The 15766-nt window shown below is 50.4% G+C and overlaps 1 protein-coding gene and 1 long non-coding RNA gene across 2 annotated transcripts; both read left to right on the top strand.

Moving 5' to 3' along the window:
- Positions 1-2254: 2254 nt before the first annotated feature.
- On the top strand, positions 2255-4196 carry LOC144248156 (uncharacterized). The gene is made up of 3 exons (XR_013341544.1): positions 2255-2271; positions 3061-3105; positions 4171-4196. It is a non-coding gene; the product is annotated as an uncharacterized LOC144248156 (long non-coding RNA).
- Positions 4197-6103: 1907 nt separating this feature from the next.
- LOC110480174 (troponin T, slow skeletal muscle) lies at positions 6104-15764 on the top strand. Its single transcript, XM_077789886.1, has 9 exons — positions 6104-6120; positions 6190-6250; positions 7975-8091; positions 8964-9041; positions 10384-10494; positions 11957-12066; positions 13576-13666; positions 14696-14736; positions 15631-15764. The coding sequence occupies exons 3-9, from the start codon at positions 7993-7995 to the stop codon at positions 15671-15673; spliced, it is 573 nt and encodes a 190-aa protein (XP_077646012.1). The 5' UTR covers positions 6104-6120; positions 6190-6250; positions 7975-7992; the 3' UTR covers positions 15674-15764.
- Positions 15765-15766: the final 2 nt, after the last annotated feature.

Genomic DNA, 15766 nt, shown 5'->3' on the forward strand with positions numbered 1-15766 from the left:
GATTTTGGGTGTTAGACCCGGATTTGGGGGGAGAGACCCGGATTTGGGGGGTTTGACCCGAATTTTGGGGGTTAGACCCGAGTTTTGGGGGGTCAGACGTGGATTTTGGGGGGTTAGACCCGGATTTGGGGGTTTGACCCGAATTTTGGGGGTTAGACCCGGATTTGGGGGGTTAGACCCGAGTTTTGGGGGTTAGACGCGGATTTTGGGGGGTCAGACCTGGATTTGGGGGGTTTGACCTGGATTTTGGGGGGTTTGACCTGGATTTTGGGGGTTAGACCCGGATTTTGGGGGTTTGACCCGAATTTTGAAGGTTAAATCCCCGTTTTTGGGGTTTGGATACAGATTTTTGGGGTTTAGATACAGATTTTGGGGTTAGATCCCCGTTTTTTGGGTTAGATTCCCGTTTTTGGGGTTTAGATACAGATTTTGGGATTAGATCCCCGTTTTTGGGGTTTGGATACAGATTTTTGAGGTTAGATCCCCGTTTTTTGGGTTAGATTCCCGTTTTTGGGGTTTGGATACAGATTTTGGGGTTAAATCCCCGTTTTTGGGGTTTAGATACAGATTTTGGGATTAGATCCCCGTTTTTGGGGTTTGGACACAGATTTTTGGGGTTAGATCCCCGTTTTTGGGGTTTGGACACAGATTTTTGGGGTTTGGATACAGATTTTGGGGTTAAATCCCCATTTTTGGTGTTTGGATACAGATTTTGGGGTTAAATCCCCGTTTTTGGCGTCGGGACACAGATTTTTGGGGCTTAGAACCCGGATTTTGGGACCAGACCCAAATTTTTGGGGTCAAACCCCCCCTTTTGGGGTCTGGACTTGGATTTTGGGGGGTTAGACCCAAATTTTGGGGTCAAACCCCCATTTTTGGGTTCTAGATCCGAATTTTGGGGTCAAACCCCCCATTTTTGGCTCTGGTTCCGAATTTTGGGGTCAAACCCCCCATTTTTGGGTTCGAGATCCGAATTTTGGCGTCAAACCCCCCATTTTTGGGGTCTGGATCCAAATTTTGGGGTCAACCCCCCCATTTTTGGGGTCGAGATCCGAATTTTGGGGTCAAACCCCCATTTTGGGGTTCTAGATCCGAAATTTGGGGTCAAACCCCCATTTTTGGGTTCTAGATCCGAATTTTGGGGTCAAACCCCCCATTTTTGGCTCTGGTTCCGAATTTTGGGGTCAAACCCCCCATTTTTGGGTTCGAGATCCGAATTTTGGCGTCAAACCCCCATTTTGGGGTTCTAGATCCGAAATTTGGGGTCAAACCCCCATTTTGGGGTTCTAGATCCGAATTTTGGGGGTCAAACCCCCCATTTTTGGGTTCTAGATCCGAAATTTGGGGTCAAACCCCCCATTTTTGGGTTCTAGATCCAAATTTTGGGGTCAAACCCCCCAAATTCCACCCCGGCCCCCCCAAAATTCCCGTCTGGACCCAATTTGGGGGGGCTGCTCCCCTCCCCCCCTCCCCAGTGCCGATTTGGGGAGGGGCTGGGGGGGGGAGGGGGGGTCCCTGGTGCTTTTTGGGGTGGGGGAGGGGCGGGGGGACGTTTTGTACCAAAATAAACAAAATTTGGACCAAAAGCGGCTGCGGAGGAGATTTTGGGGTGGGGGAGGGGTGAAGGTGACCCTCCCCATTTTTGGGGGGTGGGGGAGGGGTGAAGGTGCCCCTCCCCCTTTTGTTTTATTTTTGGGGGGGTGGGGGAGGGGTGAAGGTGCCCCTCCCCCCTTTGTTTTATTTTTGGGGGGGTGGGGGAGGGGTGAAGGTGCCCCTCCCCATTTTTGGGAATTTTTTGGGGGTGGGGGAGGGGTGAAGGTGCCCCTCCCCCCTTTGTTTTATTTTTGGGGTGGGGGAGGGGTGAAGGTGCCCCTCCCCATTTTTGGGTATTTTAGGGGGGTGGGGGAGGGGTGAAGGTGCCCCTCCCCATTTTTGGGTATTTTTGGGGTGGGGGAGGGGTGAAGGTGCCCCTCCCCATTTTTGGGTATTTTTTGGGGTGGGGGAGGGGTGAAGGTGCCCCTCCCCATTTTTGGGTATTTTCGGGGTGTTTTCTTTGTTCTATTTTTGGGGGGGGTCCCAAACCCCCGCGACAGCTGCGGGGTGGGGGAGGGGCGCGCGGTGACGTCAGCGCCGGGTCCCGCCCCTCCCCCACCCTCCCCCCCCCTTTTTTCTCTTGTTTTCACCCAAAAAAGGCCCCGGGGGGGAGGGGCCCGCCCCCATAAAGGGACCCGGGGGGGGAGGGGCGCGAGGGACCCCCGGGCCGGGCGCGCGGTGGGGGAGGGGCGGCGGGCCGGGCGGTTTGGGGCGATTTTGGGGGTTTTTGGGCAATTTTGGGGGGTTTTGGGGCATTTTTTTGGGGGGTTTGGGGCAATTTTTGGGGAGGTTTGGGGGATTTGGGGCAATTTTTGGGGGTTTTTGGGCAATTTTTGGGGAGGTTTGGGGGGGGGTTGGGGCAATTTTTGGGGGTTTTTGGGCAATTTTTGGGGGGTTTGGGGCAATTTTTGGGGTTTTGTGGCATTTTCTTGGGGGGGGGGTTGGGCATTTTCTTGGGGGGGGGGTTGGGCATTTTTTAGGGGGGATTTGGGCGATTTTGGGATTTGGGCAATTTTTTGGGATTTGGGCAATTTTTGGGGGTTTTTGGGCATTTTTTGGGGACATTTGGGGAGGTTTTGGGGAGATTTGGGGAAGTTTTGGGGGTCCCAGGGGGATTTTGGGGAGGTTTTGGGGGTTTTTTTGGGGTGTTTGGGCATTTTTTAGGGGGGATTTGTGCAATTTTGGGGGATTTGGGCAATTTTGGGGGGTTTGGGCAATTTTGGGGGGTTTTTAGGCATTTTTTGGGGGGGATTTGGGGAGGTTTTGGAGATTTTGGGGGTCCCAGGGGGATTTTGGGAAGGTTTTGGGGAATTTGGGGAGGTTTTGGGTTTTTTTGGGGGGATTTTTGGTTTTTCGGGGGGCGTTTCGGGTTTTTGGGGGGATTTGGTTTTTTTGGGGTTTTTTGGTTTTTTTTGGGGGGATGTTGAACCCCCCTGCCCTCCCCCCCGTGCCCCTCCCCCTCCCCAGGACCCCCAAAATCGGCGCCATGGCGGAGCCCGAGGAGGAGTTCGAGTGAGTGACCCCAAAATCCCCAAAAATCCCCCCAAAATCCCCAAAAACAGCCCGGGACCCCCAAAATCCCCCCAAAATCCCCAAAAACAGACCCGGGACCCCCAAAATCCCCAAAACCAGACCCGGGACCCCCAAAATCATCCAAAACATCCCCAAAATCCCCAAAAACAGCCCTGGGACCCCCAAAATCACCCAAAATCCCCAAAAACAGCCCTGGGACCCCCAAAATCCCCCCAAAATCCCCAAAACCAGCCCTGGGATTCCCAAAATCCCCCTGGGATCCCCAAATCCCCCAAAATTCCCAAAATCTCCCCAAAATCCTCTCAGGACCCCCAAAATCTCCCCAAAATTCCCAAAATCCCCCAAATTCTCCCCAAAATCCCCCCGGGACCCCCAAAATCCCCCGAATTCTCCCCAAAATCTCCCCAAAATCCCCGAAATCCCCCAAATCTCCCCAAAATCCCCAAATTCTCCCCAAATCTCCCCAAAATCCCCAAATTCTCCCCAAAATCCCCCGGCCCCCCTCAGTTTCTCCTTCCTCCCCCAGGGAGCAGCAGGAGGGTGAGTGACCCCGAGTGACCCCAATTAACCCCAATTAACGCCGCTAATTAGCGCTAATTAACCCCAAAGTGTTGATTAACCCTGGCTTAATTAGCATGAAACCCCCCAAGAGCCCGAAACCGCCTTGATTAACCCTTAATTAATTCATTAATTAGGGGTTACCTAACCATTAATTAATTAGTATTATTTATAATTAATATTGATCTCCTGACACCGCCTTGATTAACCCCCAATTAATTCATTAATTAGGTGTTCTCTCATCGTTAATTAATTAGTATTATTTATAATTAATATTGATCTCCTGAAACCACCTTGATTAACCCCGAATTAATTCATTAATTAGAGGTTACCTAACCATTAATTAATTAGTATTATTAATAATTAATATTGGCCTCCTCAGAAGGCCAATTCAGAGGTCTGGGGGGTGCTAATTACCATAATTACCTCGCTAATTACCCGGGGGGGTGGGGGCGCTGCCCCCCTCCCCCCCCCAAATTTCCTCAGAGGCGGCGGAGGAGGAAGAGGAGGAGGAAGGTGAGGAAGGATCCCCGAATTTGGGGATTTCACCCCAAAAAAACCCAAATTTGGGGGATTTCCACCCAAAAAAGCCCAAATTTGGGGGATTTCACCCCAAAAAAACCCAAATTTGGGGGAAATTCCCAAAAAAACCCCAAATTTGGGGGAAATTCCCAAAAAACCCCAAATTTGGGGGATTTCCCCCCAAAAAAACCCAAATCTGGGGGAAATTTCAAAAAAAAAACAAATTTGGGGGATTTCCACCCAAAAAACCCCAAATTTGGGGGAAATTTCCAAAAAAACCCCAAATTTGGGGGAAATTCCCAAAAAAAAACCCAAATTTGGGGGATTTCCCCCCAAAAAAACCCAAATTTGGGGGAAATTTCAAAAAAAAAAACCAAATTTGGGGGATTTCCACCCAAAAAACCCCAAATTTGGGGGAAATTCCCAAAAAAACCCCAAATTTGGGGGATTTCCCCCCAAAAAAACCCAAATTTGGGGGAAATTTCAAAAAAAAAAACAAATTTGGGGGATTTCCACCCAAAAAACCCCTAATTTGGGGGAAATTCCCCAAAAAAAACCCCAAATTTGGGGGAAATTCTCAAAAAAGCCCCACAAAGTTTGGGGAAAATTCCCCAGAAAAAAAAAACCCAAATTTGGGTGATTTCCAAAGAAAACCAAACCAAAATTTGGGGAACATTCCCCAAAAAAACCCCACAAAGTTTGGGGCAAATTCCCCAAAAAACCCCACAAAAAGTTTGGGGAAAATTCCCCAAAAAAACCCAAAATTTGGGGAAAATTCCACTAAAAACCCCACAAAGTTTGGGGGATTTCCCCCCCAAAAGCCCCAGATTTGGGGGAAATTCCCCAAAAAACCCGAATTTGGGGGATTTCGCTCAAAACCCCCAAAATTTGGGGAATTCCCCCAAATTCTGACCCTCCCTGCTCCTCCCCCACAGTCTCGGAGCCGCCGAAACCTCCTGAGGAGCCTGGTAGGAGCCAAAAACCCCAAAATCACCCCAAAATCACCCCAAAAAACCCCAAAATCACCACAAAAAACCCCAAAATCACCCCAAAAACCCCAAAATCACCCCAAAAAACCCCAAAAACCCCAAAATCACCCCAAAATCACCCCAAAATCACCCCAAAAACCCCAAAATCACCCCAAAATCACCCCAAAATCACCCAAAAATCACCCCAAAAACCACAAATCACCCCAAAATCACCCCAAAATCACCCCAAAATCACCCCAAAACCCCAAAATCACCCCAAAATCATCCCAAAAACCCCAAAATCACCCCAAAATCCCCCAAATCCCTCCAAATGTCCCTGAATTCTTCCAAAATCCCACCAAATTACCCCAAAATCCCCCCAAGTTCTCCCTAAACCATCAAATTCCTCCAAATTTCCCCAAATTTTCCCCAAATTCCCCCCAAATCCCCCCAAAACCCCCAAATTTCCCCTGAATTCTTCCCAAATCCCCCCAAATTTTCCCAAATTCCTCCAAAACTCCCAATTTTCCCCAAAATCCCCCCAAATCCCCCCAAATTGCCCCAAATCCCCCCTAATTTCCCCAAAACTCCCAATTTTCCCCCAAATTCACCCAAATCCCCAAAATCCCCCAAATTTTCCCCCAAATTCCCCCAAATCCCCAAAATCCCCCAAATTTCCCCCAAAATCCCCCCAAAATCCCCCAAATTTTCCCCAAATCCCCCAAATTTCCCCCAAAATTCCCCAAATTCCCCCAAATCCCCAAATTCCCCCAAATTTCCCCCAAAATCCCCAAATCCCCCCAAATCCCCCAAATCCCCCAAATTTCCCCAAATTCCCCCAAATCCCCCAAATCCCCCAAATTTCCCCAAAATCTCCCAAAATTCCCAAATTCCCCCACCCCGATCCCTGTCCCCTTCCGGCAGAGGAGGAGCGGCCCCGGCCCCGGTGAGAGATTTTGGGGCCGTTTGGGGCGTTTTGGGCATTTTCGGGTCTCTGACCCCCCGCCCCCCCCAGGCCCCCCCTGGCCCAGCTGGCGCCCCCCAAAATCCCCGAGGGGGAGCGCGTGGACTTCGACGTGAGTTTGGGGCAAATCCGGGGGATTTTGGGCAATTTGGGGAGTTTGGGAAATTCGGGGGTTTTGGGCAATTCGGGAGTTTGGGAAATTCGGGAGTTTGGGGCAAATCCGGGGGGTTTTGGGCAATTTGGGGAGTTTGGGAAATTCAGGGATTTTGGGCAATTCAGGGATTTTGGGCAATTTGGGGAGTTTGGGAAATTCGGGGTTTGGGGAAATTCGGGAGTTTGGGGCAAATCCAGGGGATTTTGGGCAATTCGGGGAGTTTGGGAAATTTGGGAGTTTGGGGCAAATTCGGGGGATTTTGGGCAATTCGGGAGTTTGGGGAAATTTGGGGGTTTTGGGCAAATTCCGGGAATTTGGGGAAATTCGGGGAATTTGGGGAAATTCAGGGATTTTGGGCAATTCAGGGATTTTGGGCAATTTGGGAGTTTGGGAAATTCGGGGGTTTGGGGAAATTCGGGAGTTTGGGGCAAATCCAGGGGATTTTGGGCAATTCGGGGAGTTTGGGCAATTTGGGAGTTTGGGAAATTCGGGAGTTTGGGCAAATTCGGGAGTTTGGGCAATTCGGGAGTTTGGGGCAAATCCGGGGGATTTTGGGCAAATTCGGGAGTTTGGGAAATTCGGGGAGTTTGGGGGAAATTTGGGGAATTTGGGGAAATTTGGGGGTTTGGGGCAAATCCGGGGGATTTTGGGCAATTCGGGAGTTTGGGGAAATTTGGGGGTTTTGGGCAAATTCCGGGAATTTGGGGAAATTCGGGGAATTTGGGCAATTCAGGGATTTTGGGCAATTTGGGAGTTTGGGAAATTCGGGGGTTTGGGGAAATTCGGGAGTTTGGGGCAAATCCAGGGGATTTTGGGCAATTCGGGGATTTTGGGCAATTCGGGGGTTTGGGGAAATTCAGGAGTTTGGGGCAAATTCGGGGAGTTTGGGAAATTCGGGGCTTTTGGGCAATTTGGGGAGTTTGGGAAATTCGGGGGTTTTGGGCAATTTGGGGAGTTTGGGCAATTCGGGAGTTTGGGGCAAATCCGGCGGATTTTGGGGAAATTTGGGGGTTTGGGGAATTCGGGGAATTTGGGCAAATTTGGGGAATTTGGGCAATTCGGGGGTTTGGGGCAAATCCGGGGGGTTTTGGGCAAATTCGGGGAATTTGGGGAAATTCGGGGATTTGGGGTAAATTTGGGGGTTTTGAGCAAATTTGGGGATTTTGTGGGTTTTAGGGGGATTTTGGGGGGAATTCGGGGGGATTTTGGGGAAATTTGGGGGTTTGGGGGAGATTTTGGGTTTTTTGGGGGTTTTTTGGTGTTTATTTGGGTTTCTTTGGGTTTTTTTGAGTGGGGGTTTTTCTGGGCCATTTTTTGGGGTAAATTCGGGGGATTTTGGGTCTGTCCCAGGACGTCCACCGCAAGCGGATGGAGAAGGACCTGCTGGGGAGGGATTTTGGGGTTTTTTTTGGGTTTTTTTGGGATAATTTGGGTTTCTTTGGGGATTTTCGGGTCGGGGTTTTCCGGGCCATTTTTTGGGGTAAATTCCAGGGATTTTGGGTCTGTCCCAGGACATCCACCGCAAGCGGATGGAGAAGGAGCTGCTGGGGAGGGATTTTGGGGTTTATTTGGGTTTTTTTGGGGTTTTTTGGGTTTATTTTGTACAAGTTTGGGATTTTCTGGTCGGGGTTTTTCCGGGCCATTTTTTGGGGTGAATTCCGGGGATTTTGGGTCTGTCCCAGGACATCCACCGCAAGCGGATGGAGAAGGACCTGCTGGAGCTGCAGACCCTCATCGACGCCCACTTCGAGCAGCGGCGCCGCGAGGAGGAGGAGCTGCAGGGCCTCATGGAGCGCATCGTGCGTCCCTTTTGGGGCAATTTTGGGGCTTTTTGGGCAATTTGGGGCTTTTTCGGCAATTTGGGGCTTTTTGGGAAGGATTTTGGGCCATTTTCAGGGTTTTTTTGGGGTGTCAATTGGGGGTTTTGGGGAGGGGCTCCGCAGTTCTTTGGGTCTGGGGGGAGTTTGGGGGATTTGTGGTTTTTGGGGCGATTTTGGGCCGTTTTGGGGCTTTTTGAGGTTTTTTGGGCTGTTCTGGGGTGGGTTGGTGTTTTTTTGGGGGGTTTTGGGGCTGGTTTTGGGCTGTTTTGGGGTTTTTTGGGCTGGTTTTGGGTTTTTTGGGGCATTTTGGGCTCGTTTTGGGTTATTTTGGGCCGTTTTTGGGGTCTTTTGGGCCTTTTTTGGCTTTTTTCAGGCCGTTTTGAGCAGTTTTCGGTTTTTTTTGGTTGGTTTGGGGTTTTTTGGGGTGTTTTGGGCCAGTTTTGGTCTGTTTTTGGCCATTTTTAGTCATTTTTGGGCCATTTTGGCCATTTTTGGGCTGTTTTGGGCCATTTTTGGCCATTTTTGGGCCATTTCAGGCCGTTTTTGGCTGGTTTTGGCCATTTTTGGGTGGTTTTAGGCATTTTTGGGCCTTTTTGAGCATTTTTGGGCCTTTTTGGGCCATTTTTGGCTAATTTTGGGCTGGTTTTGGGTGTTTTTTGGGCCATTTTGGCTGGTTTTAGCCGGTTTTGGCCGTTTTTGGGCCATTTCAGGCTGGTTTTGGCCGTTTTTGGCCATTTCTGGGCCGTTTTTGGCCGTTTTTGGGCCGGTTTTGGGCCGTTTTTGGGCGTTTTTGGGCACTTTTGGCCATTTTTGGCCGTTTTTGGGCCCCCGTGGCGCTGAGCTCCCCGCAGGAGCGGCGCCGAGCCGAGCGCAAGGAGCAGCTCCGGAGCCGAACCGAGAAGGAGCGAGAGAGGCAGGCCAGGCTGGCGGTGAGGGCACCCAAAATCCCCGAGATCCGCCCCAAAATCCTCCCCAAAATCCCCGAGATCCACCCCAAAATCCTCCCCAAAATCCCCGAGATCCACCCCAAAATCCTCCCTGAGATCCACCCCAAAATCCCCGAGATCCACCCCAAAATCCTCCCCAAAATCCCTGAGATCCACCCCAAAATCCTCCCTGAGATCCACCCCAAAATCCACCCCAAAATCCCCGAGATCCACCCCAAAATCCACCCCAAAATCCCCAAGATCCACCCCAAAATCCTCCCTGAGATCCACCCCAAAATCCACCCCAAAATCCCTGAGAGCCACCCCAAAATCCTCCCCAAAATCCCCGAGATCCACCCCAAAATCCTCCCCAAAATCCCCGAGATCCACCCCAAAATCCTCCCCAAAATCCCCGAGATCCACCCAAAATCCACCCCAAAATCCCCGAGATCCACCCCAAAATCCCCGAGATCCACCCCAAAATCCACCCCAAAATCCCCGAGATCCACCCCAAAATCCTCTCTGAGATCCTCCCCAAAATCCCCGAGATCCACCCCAAAATCCCCGAGATCCACCCCAAAATCCCCAAAATCCACCCCAAAATCCCCGAGATCCACCCCAAAATCCTCCCCAAAATCCCTGAGATCCACCCCAAAATCCCCAAAATCCACCCCAAAATCCCCGAGATCCACCCCAAAATCCTTCATATCCCCAAAATCCTTGAGGGGACCCCAAAATCTTTCAGATCCCCCAAATCCCCCAAATTCCCCCAAATCCCCCCCAAATCCCCCAAATCCCCCCAAATCCCCCAAATCCCCCCAATCCCCCAAATCCCCCCAAATCCCCCCAATTCCCCCCAAATCACCCCAAATCTCCCCAAAATCCCCCAAATCCCCCCAAATCCCCCCCAAACCCCCCAAAATCCCCCCAAATCCCCCCAAATCCCCCCAATCCCCCCAAATCCCCCAAATCCCCCCAATTCCCCCCAAATCCCCCCAAATCTCCCCAAAATCCCCCAAATCCCCCCAAATCCCCCCCAAACCCCCCCAAATCCCCCCAAATCCCCCCAAATCCTCCCCAAAATCCCCCCAAATCCCCCCAAATCCCCCCAAACCCCCCCAAATCCCCCCAAAATCCCCCCAAATCCCCCCAAATCTCCCCAAATCCCCCAAATCCCCCCAAATCCCCCCAAATTCCCCCCAAATCCCCCCAAATCCTCCCCAAATCCCCCAAATCCCCCCAAATCCTCCCCAAAATCCCCCCAAATCCCCCCCAAATCCCCAAAATCCCCCCAAATCCCCCAAATCCCCCCAAATCCCCCCAAAATCCCCCCAAATCCCCCCAGGAGGAGAAGCTGCGCAAGGAGGAGGAGGAGGCCAAGAAGAGAGCGGAGGACGACGCCAAGAAGAAGAAAGTTCTGTCGGCCATGCCCCACTTCGGGGGCTACCTGGCCAAGGTGGGCACCCCGAAACCCCCGGGGACCCCAAAAACCCGGGGGGACCCCAAAAACCCGGGGGGACCCCAAGAAACCCGGGGGACCCCAAAAAAACCGGGGGACCCCAAAAAACCCCAAATCCCTCTGATTTCCCCCCAAAAATCCCTGATTTCCCCCCAAAAATCCCTCTGATTTCCCCCCCAAAAATCCCTCTGATTTCCCCCCAAAAATCCATCTGATTTCCCCCCAAAAATCCCTGATTTCCCCCCAAAAATCCATCTGATTTCCCCCCAAAAATCCATCTGATTTCCCCCCAAAAATCCCTGATTTCCTCCAAAATTCCCCCAATTTCCCCCCAAAATCAGCCCCAAACCCCCCGGGGGACCCCAAATCCTCCAGGGGGGACCCCAAAACCCCACAAAATCCCCAATTTCCCCCCAAATCCCCCCTGATTTCCCCCAAAATCAGCCCCAAAAATCCCCCTGGGCCACAGGGACCCCAAATCCCTCTGATTTCCCCCCAAAATGTCCCAAATTCATGCCAAAAATGCCCTAAATCCCCGATTTCCCCCCAGAATGCCCCAAATCCCCCTGATTTCCCCCCAAATCCCCCTGATTTCCCCCCAAAATGCCCCAAATCCCCCTGATTTCCGCCCAAAATGTCCCAAATTCATGCCAAAAATGCCCCAATCCCCCTGATTTCCCCCCAAAATTCCCGAAATTCATCCCAAGTCCCCCCAAAATGCCCCAAATCCCCCGATTTTCCACCAAATCCCCCTGACTTCCCCCAAATCCCCCCAAAATGCCCCAAATCCCCCCAGTTTCCCCCAAAATGTCCCAAATATCCCTGATTTTTCCCCAAAAATTTCCCGAATTCATGCCAAAAATTCATGCCAAAATGCCCCAAATCCCCCGATTTCCCCCCAAACCCCCCCGAAATGTCCCAAATCCCCCCAAAATTCCCCAAAATGCCCCGAATTTCCCCCAAAATCCCCTGAATTCCCCCCAAAATGCCCCAAAATCCCCTAAATCCCCCCGAAATGCCCCAAAATCCCCCGAATTTCCCCCAAAATGCCGCAAATCCCTCCAAATCCCCCCAAAATGCCCCAAAATGCCCCAACCGCCCCCGATTTCCCCCCAAATCCCCCAATTTCCCCCCAAACCCCCTGATTTTCCCTTCAAAATCCCCCCCAAGTCCCCCTGATTTCCCCCCAAAATCCCCCCAATCCCCTGAATTCCCCCAAAATGCCCCAAAATCCCCCAAATTTCCCCCAAAATGCCGCAAATCCCTCCAAATCCCCCCGAAATGCCCCAAACCCCCCCAATTTCCCCCCAAATTCCCCGATTTCCCCCAAACCCCCTGATTTTCCCTTCAAAATCCCCCCCGAATCCCCCTGATTTCCCCCCGAAATGCCCCAAATCCCCGGAATTCCCCCCGAAATGCCCCAAAATCCCCGGAATTCCCCCAAATCCCCACCCCGCAGGCGGAGCAGCGGCGGGGCCGGCGCCAGACGGGGCGGGAGATGAAGCTGCGGATCCTGGCGGAGCGACGGCGGCCGCTGGACATCGAGGGGCTGCGGGAGGACGGGCTCAGGTGGGACCCCAAAAACACCCAAATTCACCCCAAAATAGCCCAAAATATCCCAAAATATCCCCCCAATGGACATCGAGGGGCTGCGGGAGGAGGGGCTCAGGTGGGACCAAAACCACCCAAATTCACCCCAAAATAGCCCAAAATATCCTCTCAATGGACATCGAGGGGCTCAGGGAGGACGGGCTCAGGTGGGACCAAAATCCCAAAAATTCACCCCAAAATAGCCCAAAATATCCTCCCAATGGACATCGAGGGGCTGCAGGAGGACGGGCTCAGGTGGGACCAAAATCCCCCAAATTCACCCCAAAATATCCCCCCAATGGACATCGAGGGGCTGCGGGAGGAGGGGCTCAGGTGGGACCAAAATCCCAAAATTTCACCCCAAAATATCCCAAAATATCCCCCCGCTGGACATCGAGGGGCTCAGGGAGGACGGGCTCAGGTGGGACCAAAATCCCAAAAATTCACCCCAAAATATCCCAAAATATCCTCCCAATGGACATCGAGGGGCTCAGGGAGGACGGGCTCAGGTGGGACCCCAAAAACACCCAAATTCACCCCAAAATATCCCAAAATATCCCCCCAATGGACATCAAGGGGCTCAGGGAGGAGGGGCTCAGGTGGGACCAAAATCCCAAAAATTCACCCCAAAATATCCCAAAATAGCCCAAATTCACCCCAAAATATTCCCCAAAACCCCCCAAAAACCCCAGAAAAACCCCATAAAACCTCAAATCCCATAAAAACCCTATAAAAATCCCATAAAATTCCTATAAAAATCTTATAAAATTATCATAAAATTCCTATAAAATTCCCATAAAATTCCTATAAAAATCTTATAAAATTCTCATAAAATTCCTATAAAATTCCCATAAAAATCTTATAAAATTATCATAAAATTCCTATAAAATTCCCATAAAATTCCTATAAAAATCTTATAAAATTCCCATAAAATTCCTATAAAATTCCCATAAAATTCCTATAAAAATCTTATAAAATTCCCATAAAATTCCTATAAAATTCCCATAAAATTCCTATAAAAATCTTATAAAATTCTCATAAAATTCCCATAAAATTCCTATAAAAATGTTATAAAATTCCCATAAAATTCCTATAAAATTCCCATAAAATTCCCATTTTAGGGCCAAGGCGGAGGAGCTCCACGCCTGGATCCAGCAGCTCCAATCCCCAAAAAACCCCAAAAAACCCCATAAAAACCCCAAAAAACCCCAAATAAATCCCATAAAACCCCAAATCCTATAAAATCCCATAAAATTCCCATAAAATTCCCATAAAATTCCCATAAAATTCCCATTTTTAGGGCCAAGGCGGAGGAGCTCCACGCTTGGATCCAGCAGCTCCAATCCCCAAAAAACCCCAAAAAACCCCAAAAAACCCCACAAAAACCCCAAATAAATCCCATAAAACCCCAAATAAATCCCATAAAACCCCAAATCCTATAAAATCCCATAAAATTCCCATAAAATTCCCTAAAATTCCCATTTTTAGGGCCAAGGCAGAGGAGCTCCACGCTTGGATCCAGCAGCTCGAGTCCGAGAAGTTCGACCTGAGCGAGAAACTGCGGCGGCAGCGCTACGAGGTGGGGCCCAAAAACCCCAAAAACCCCAAATCTGACCCCAAAATGGAGCCCAAAAACCCCAAATCTGACCCCAAAACGGAGCCCAAAATCCGACCCCAAAAACCCCAAAAAATGACCCCAAAACGGAGCCCAAAAACCCCAAATCTGACCCCAAAACTGACCCCAAAAACCCCAAAACCTGACCCCAAAATGGAGCCCAAAAACCCCAAAACTGACCCCAAAAACTGACCCAAAAACCCCAAATCTGACCCAAAATCCGACCCCAAAAACCCCAAATCTGACCCCAAAACTGAGCCCAAAAACCCCAAATCTGACCCCAAAATCTGACCCCAAATCTGACCCCAAAACGGAGCCCCAAAACCCCAAATCTGACCCCAAAACTGACCCCAAAATCCGACCCCAAAAACCCCAAATCTGACCCCAAAACTGACCCCAAAAACTGACCCAAAAACCCCAAATCTGACCCAAAATCCGACCCCAAAAACCCCAAAACTGACCCCAAAAACTGACCCAAAAACCCCAAATCTGACCCAAAATCCGACCCCAAAAACCCCAAATCTGACCCCAAAATTGACCCCAAAATTGACCCGAAAACCCAAAAACTGACCCCAAAGCCCATCCCCATTTTGGGGTGGATTTTGGGTTTTTTGGGTTCCCGTTCCCATTTTGGGGTGGATTTTGGGTTTTTGGGGTCCCGTTCCCATTTTGGGGTGGATTTTGGGGTTTTTGGGTTCCCATCCCCATTTTTGGGTGGATTTTGGGGTTTTTGGGGTCCCGTTCCCATTTTGGGTTTTTTGGGTTCCCGTTCCCATTTTGGGGTGGATTTCGGGGTTTTGGGGTTCCCGTTCCCATTTTGGGGTGGATTTTGGGGATTTTGGGGTCCCGTTCCCATTTTGGGGTGGATTTTGGGGTTTTTGGGTTCCTGTTCCCATTTTGGGGTAAATTTGGGGTTTTTGGGGTCCCGTTCCCATTTTGGGGTAAATTTTGGGGATTTTGGGGCTCCCGACCTGACCCCGCCCCTCCCCCCAGATCAACGTGCTCTACAACCGCATCAGCCACGCCCAGAAATTGTAAATTCGGGATTTGGGGAATTTTTGGGGGGTTTTGGGGCATTTTGGGGATTTTTGGGAGGCTCCTGAGGGATTTGGGTTGTTTTGGGGGGGATTTTGGGGTTTTTTGGGGGGGATTTTGGGGTTTTTTGGGGGTAAATTTGGGATTTTTTTGGGGGGGATTTTGGGGTTTTTTTGGGGGTAAATTTGGGATTTTTTTTGGGGAGATTTTGGGGGTTTTTTGGGGAAATTTGGGATTTTTTTGGGGGAGATTTTGGGGGTTTTTTGGGCGTTCCTGGGGGATTTTTTTTTTTTTTTTTTTGCTTTATTTTTTGGGGAGATTTGGGGTTTTTGGGGATTTTGGGGGAATTCTGAGGGGTTTGGGGAATTTTGGGCTCCCCTGGGCTTTTGGGAGGGATTTTGGGGGGATTCGGGGGTTTTGGGGGGATTTTGGGGCATTTTTGAGAGTTTTGGGGTATTTTGGGCCATTTTTGGATGTTTTGGGGCACTCTGGGGTGTTTTGGGGGTATTTTTGGGTGTTTTGGGCCATTTTTGGGCATTTTGGGCCATTTTTGGGTGTTTTGGGGGTGTTTTGGGCCATTTTTGGGCATTTTGGGCCATTTTTGCGTGTTTTGGGGGTGTTTTGGGCCATTTTTGTGCCATTTTGGGCCATTCTTGGGTTTTTGCGGGGTATTTTGGGCCATTTTAGGGTGTTTTGAGGGTAGTTTTGGGTATTTGGGGCCATTTTCGGGTGTTTTGGGTGTGTTTTGGGCCATTTTTGGGTGTTTTGGGCCATTTTTGGGTATTTTGGGCCATTTTTGGGCCATTTTCGGGTGTTTCGTGTGTGTTTTGGGCCATTTTTGGGCCATTTTTGGGTATTTTGGGCCATTTTCGGGCCGTTTTCTCCCCCCTCAGCAAGAAGGTGGCCAAGGGCCGGGTGGGCGGGCGCTGGAAGTGACGTCACGGCGCGGGACCCGCCCCTGACGTCACCCACCGAACCCGTTACGTCAATAAAAACGCGTTACGTCAATAATAAAAATAAAAAACCCGC

The sequence above is a fragment of the Lonchura striata genome, chromosome 38 (genome assembly GCF_046129695.1).
Source record: "Lonchura striata isolate bLonStr1 chromosome 38, bLonStr1.mat, whole genome shotgun sequence".
In the NCBI taxonomy this organism is placed as follows: Eukaryota; Metazoa; Chordata; class Aves; order Passeriformes; family Estrildidae; genus Lonchura; species Lonchura striata.